The 6,551-nt window shown below is 47.1% G+C and overlaps 1 protein-coding gene across 1 annotated transcript in view; it reads left to right on the plus strand.

Moving 5' to 3' along the window:
* Window positions 1-6,551, plus strand: part of LOC126397773 (piezo-type mechanosensitive ion channel component 2-like) — an 88,676-nt gene that overhangs the window by 31,520 nt on the left and 50,605 nt on the right. The window contains exons 12-14 of the mRNA XM_050056727.1: window positions 3,979-4,084; window positions 5,120-5,367; window positions 6,007-6,155. Of these exons, the coding sequence (XP_049912684.1) occupies window positions 3,979-4,084; window positions 5,120-5,367; window positions 6,007-6,155 (503 nt within the window). The remainder of the gene's footprint in view (window positions 1-3,978; window positions 4,085-5,119; window positions 5,368-6,006; window positions 6,156-6,551) is intronic.

Genomic DNA, 6,551 nt, shown 5'->3' on the forward strand with positions numbered 1-6,551 from the left:
GTTCCTGTTAGTACACGTGCTGCTGCATTCTGAATTAGCTGGAGAGTTTTTAAGGACTTACTAGAGCTACCTGATAATAGCGAGTTACAGTAATCCAGCCTAGAGGTAACAAAAGCGTGGACCAATTTTTCTGCATCTTTTCGGGTCAGGATACTACTGCTGCTACTGCTACTGCTACTACTGCTGCTGCTGCTACTGCTACTACTGCTACTGCTGCTACTGCTACTGCTGCTACTGCTGCTACTGCTACTACTGCTGCTACTGCTACTGCTAATACTGCTACTGCTACTGCTACTACTGCTGCTACTGCTACTACTGCTGCTACTGCTACTACTGCTACTGCTACTACTGCTACTATTGCTGTTACTACTACTGCTACTGCTGCTACTGCTACTACTGCTACTACTGCTGCTGCTGCTACTGCTACTACTGCTACTGCTGCTACTGCTACTGCTACTACTGCTAATGCGACTGCTGCTGCTACTGCTACTACTGCTACTACTGCTACTGCTGCTACTGCTACTGCTACTACTGCTACTATTGCTGCTACTACTACTGCTACTGCTACTACTGCTACTGCTACTACTGCTACTGCGACTGCTGCTACTACTGCTACTGCTGCTACTGCTGCTACTGCTACTGCTACTGCTACTGCTGCTACTGGTACTACTACTGCTGCTACTGCTGCTACTGCTACTGCTACTGCTACTGCTGCTACTGGTACTACTACTGCTACTGCTACTGCTACTACTGCTACTGCTGCTACTGGTACTACTACTGCTGCTGCTGCTGCTACTGCTACTGCTACTACTGCTACTGCTACTGCTGCTACTGGTACTACTACTACTGCTACTGCTGCTACTGCTGCTACTGCTGCTACTACTACTGCTGCTACTGCTGCTACTGCTACTGCTACTACTGCTACTACTACTGCTGCTACTGCTGCTACTGCTACTGCTACTACTGCTACTGCTACTGCTGCTACTGGTACTACTACTGCTGCTACTGTTACTACTACTTAGGGTGACCATATTTTGATTTCCAAAAAAGAGGACACTCGGCCTGGCCACGACATAGCCTACTTAAACGATACTCGCAGCTTACTCAAAGATGCCTTATCATTTTAATATATTTAAAATTTATACGTATTGATAGAAAAATTAGTTATATTACAAAATAATATTTCTCAAAGACAGAATTCAGATAGGCCCCAATAGGGGACACATAGACACACTAGAGTGTGGCGATCCGAGCCCGACGGTACCTGACGGGTCGGGCCGGGTTTGGTCAAAAATGTAGCTATAAATTGTATTCGGGCTCGGGTCGGATTCGGTCAGCTTTCAGTGAAAATGTAGTGTAAAAATCAATGAATTCTTATTGTCTGTCCTGTTTATTGCTTGGGCACTGTTATTTACGTGACAACACCTGAACATAACACACACAGACACACATTGGCTGTTTGTTTCTACCTCTCTCCTTGCTGGAAGTCTCGGACCTCCAGCCGCCCGCCTCCGCCTTGATTAAACGCTGAAAATAAAATAAAAGAGGGAGACAGGTTTTCCCTATTTTATCTTATTTTGTTTTATTTCTCCCTCTCCTCTCGGTAGAAGCGTCAGACCTCCCGCATCCCGCTTCCGCTCCCGCCTCAAACACGGAGGTCTCCCTCTCCGCTGAGCACGCCTGGCCTGTTAAATAGCCTGTAACCGTAACCACTGTGTGACACAAACTCAGTGCTTTGGTCATTAAATAATGTCGGGCTCAGTTCGGGTTCGGACAGAAATATGTGGCCCGTGCCGCACTCTAACACACACACACAAACACAAGGAAAACCGGACATTATCATCAGTTTATAAAAAACCCCCGGACGCCCCGCACGGGACGTGAAAAGTGGACATGTCCAGGCAAAAGAGGACGTTTGGTCAGCCTACTACTACTACTGCTACTGCTACTACTGCTACTGCCACTACTACTACTGCTACTGCTACTACTGCTGCTACTACTACTGCTACTGCTACTATTGCTACTGCCACTACTACTACTGCTACTACTGCTACTACTACTACTGCCACTACTGCTACTACTGCTATTGCTACTGCCACTACTACTACTGCTACTACTGCTACTACTACTACTGCCACTACTGCTACTAGTGCTATTGCTACTGCCACTACTACTACTGCTACTACTGCTTCTGCTACTACTGCTGCTACTGCTCCTGCTACTACTGCCACTACTACTACTGCTACTACTGCTACTGGTACTACTAGTACTACTACTGCTACTACTGCTACTGCCACTACTGCTACGACTGCTACTGCTGCTGCTACTGCTACTGCTACGGGTGCTACTGCTACTGCCACTACTACTACTGCTAATACTGCTACTGCTACTACTGCTGCTGCTACTACTACTGCTGCTACTACTGCCACGACTGCTACTGCTACTGCTACTGCTGCTGCTACTGCTACTACTGCTACGACTGCTACTACTGCTGCCACTACTGCTACTGCTACTGCCACTACTACGTCTGCTACTACTGCTACTGCTGCTGCTACTGCTACTACTGCTACGACTGCTACTACTACTGCCACTACTGCTACTGCTACTGCCACTACTACGTCTGCTACTACTGCTACTGCTACTGCTGCTGCTATTGCTACTGCTGCTACTGCTGTTACTACTGCTGCTACTGCTGCTGCTACTGCTGCTGCTACTGCTACTACTACTGCTACTGCTACTTCTACTGCTGCTACTGCTGTTACTACTGCTGCTGCTATTGCTACTGCTGTTACTACTGCTGCTGCTATTGCTACTGCTGCTACTGCTGTTACTACTGCTGCTACTGCTGTTACTACTGCTGCTGCTATTGCTACTGCTGCTACTGCTGTTACTACTGCTGCTACTGCTGCTGCTACTGCTGCTGCTACTGCTGCTACTACAGCTACTACTGTTACTACTGCTACTTCTACTGCTGCTACTGCTGCTATTACTACTGCTGCTACTGCTACTGCTGCTACTACTACTGCTACTGCTACTGCTGTTACTGCTAGTATTACTACTACTACTGTTATTGGTACTACTACTGCTAGTACTGCTACTGCTGCTACTGCTACTACTACTGCTACTGCTAGTACTACTACTACTACTACTGCTACTGCTGCTGCTACTGCTACTACTACTACTACTACTGCTACTGCTGCTACTACTACTGCTACTGCTAGTACTACTACTACTACTACCACTGGTACTACTACTGCTACTACTGCTACTATTACTGGTACTACTACTGCTACTACTGCTGCTGCTACTGCTGCTACTACTACTACTGCTACTGCTGCTACTGCTACTACTACTACTACTACTGCTACTTCTACTACTACTGGTACTGCCACTGCTACTACTACTGGTACTACTACTGGTACTACTGCTACTGCTGCTACTGCTACTACTGCTACTGCTGCTACTGCTAGTACTACTACTGCTACTACTGCTAGTATTACTACTACTGCTTCTACTGCTACTACTACTGGTACTACTACTGCTACTACTACTACTGCTGCTACTGCTACTACTACTACTGCTACTGCTGCTACTGCTGCTACTACTGCTACTGCTACTGCTGCTACTGCTACTACTACTGCTACTACTACTGGTGCTACTGCTACTGCTACTACTACTGCTACTACTGCTATTACAGCCAGTACTGCTACTACTACTGCTACTGCTGCTACTGCTGCTACTACTACTGCTACTGCTGCTATTGCTACTACTACTGCTATTACTGGCACTACTACTGCTACTACTACTGGTACTAGTACTGCTAATACTACTACTACTACAGCTACTACTGTTACTACTGCTACTGCTACTGCTACTACTACTGCTACTACTGCTACTATTGCTACTATGGCTGCCACTGCTACTACTGCTACCACTGTTAACTACTTAATGCAGTTGTTGATGTTGTCGTTGTTGCAGTTGTTGTGTCTGGTGACCTTCTGGCTGCTGTTGCGTCAGGCACTGACTGAGAAGAGAGACAGACAGGCAGACACACAGCTCTCTACCATCACTGTCAACATGGGAGGTAAGACACGTGTGTCACTGCTCACCTGTCTACCTGATATCCACCTGTCTCACTGCTCACATGTCTACCTAATGTCCACCTGTGTCACTGCTCACCTGTCTACCTGATGTCCACCTGTGTCACTGCTCACCTTTCTACCTGATGTCCACCTGTCTCACTGCTCACATGTCTACCTGATGTCCACCTGTCTCACTGCTCACATGTCTACCTAATGTCCACCTGTGTCACTGCTCACCTGTCTACCTGATGTCCACCTGTGTCACTGCTCACCTTTCTACCTGATGTCCACCTGTCTCACTGCTCACATGTCTACCTGATGTCCACCTGTCTCACTGCTCACATGTCTACCTAATGTCCACCTGTGTCACTGCTCACCTGTCCACCTGATGTCCACCTGTGTGACTGCTCACCTGTCTACCTGATGTCCACCTGTCTCACTGCTCACCTTTCTACCTGATGTCCACCTGTCTCACTGCTCACGTCTACCTAATGTCCACCTGTCTCACTGCTCACCTGTCTACCTGATGTCCACCTGTCTCACTGCTCACCTGTCTACCTGATGTCCACCAGTGTCACTGCTCACCTGTCTACCATATGTCCACCTGTCTCACTGCTCACGTCTACCTGATGTCCACCTGTCTCACTGCTCACCTGTCTACCATATGTCCACCTGTGTCACTGCTCACCTTTCTACCATATGTCCACCTGTGTCACTGCTCACCCTTCTACATCCATCTGTGTCACTGCTCACCTGTCTACCATATGTCCACCTGTCTCACTGCTGACATGTCTACCTGATGTCTCACTGCTGACATGTCTACCTGATGTCCACCTGTCTCACTACTCACCTGTCTACCTGATGGCCACCTGTCTCACTGCTCACCTGTCTACCATATGTCCACCTGTCTCACTGCTCACCTTTCTACCATATGTCCACTTGTGTCACTGCTCACCTTTCTACATCCACCTTTGTCACTGCTCACCTTTCTACCATATGTCCACCTGTCTCACTGTTCTCTGTCTTGTGTCCTTCAGAGGAGCAGAGTGTGGACGAGGCTCTGCAGGAGAAGAAGAAGGAGGTCTCGTACGAGGAGGTGCTGCTCCTCCAGAGAGGTGGTGGAGTTCAGATGGAGGCTCTGGTTGCCGTGGTTACCAGGATGTTTGTTAAATACTGGATCTACGTCTGCGGAACGATGTTCTTCTTCGTTAGCTTCGAAGGAAAAATCGTCCTCTACAAAGTCATTTACATGGTCATGTTCCTGTGCTGTGTCGCCCTCTACCAGGTACAAATACTATACTGGGAGCATTACAAGTACTATACTGTCAGTACTACACGTACTATACTGTCAGTACTACAAGTACTATACTGTCAGTACTACAAGTACTATACTGTCAGCACTACAAGTACTATACTGTCAGCACTACAAGTACTATACTGGGAGCACTACAAGTACTATACTGGGAGCACTACAGGTACTATACTGTCAGTACTACACGTATTATACTGTCAGTACAAAAAGTACTATACTGTCAGTACTACAATTACTATACTGTCAGCACTACAAGTACTATACTGTCAGTACTACAAGTACTATACTGTCAGTACTACAACAACAACGCTGTCAGTACTACAAGAACAATACTCCCAGTGTTACAAGTACTATACTGTGAGTACTACAATTACTATACTGTGAGTAGTACAAGTACCATGCTGCCATTACTACAAGTACTATACTGCCAGTACTACAAGTACTATACTGTGAGTACTACAAGTACCATACTGCCAGTACTACAAGTACCATACTGAGAGCACTTTGGAGGAAGAGGTGTTAGATAGTTCAGAGTTTTTCGACATTTTTTTCAAGTTTCACTGTGTCTCACCTGTCTATCTCACTGTGTCTCACCTGTCTGTGTCTCTGTAGTTGAACTACGAACGTTGGCGTTCCTTGCTCAGGGGATTCTGGGTAGCTGTGGTGGTTTACTCCATGCTGGTTCTCATCCTGATCTACACTTTTCAGTTTCCCTCGTCCCCCCACACCTGGAGCTACTACACTGGACTAAGCACTCACAGGTACACACAGGTACTCATAGGTACACACAGGTACTCATAGGTACACACAGGTACACACAGGTACTCATAGGTACACACAGGTACTCACAGGTACACACAGGTACTCACAGGTACACACAGGTACACAAAGGTACTCACAGGTACTCACAGGTACACACAGGTACACACAGGTACACCCAGGTACACACAGGTACTCACAGGTACTCACAGGTACACACATGTACACACAGGTACTCACAGGTACTCACAGGTACACACAGGTACTCACAGGTACTCACAGGTACACCTAGGTACACCCAGTTACTCACAGGTACACACAGGTACTCACATGTACTCACAGGTACACACAGGCACCCACAGGTACACCCAGGTACACACAGGTACTAACAGGTACAC

This window comes from Epinephelus moara, chromosome 11 (genome assembly GCF_006386435.1).
Source record: "Epinephelus moara isolate mb chromosome 11, YSFRI_EMoa_1.0, whole genome shotgun sequence".
Classification (NCBI taxonomy): Eukaryota; Metazoa; Chordata; class Actinopteri; order Perciformes; family Serranidae; genus Epinephelus; species Epinephelus moara.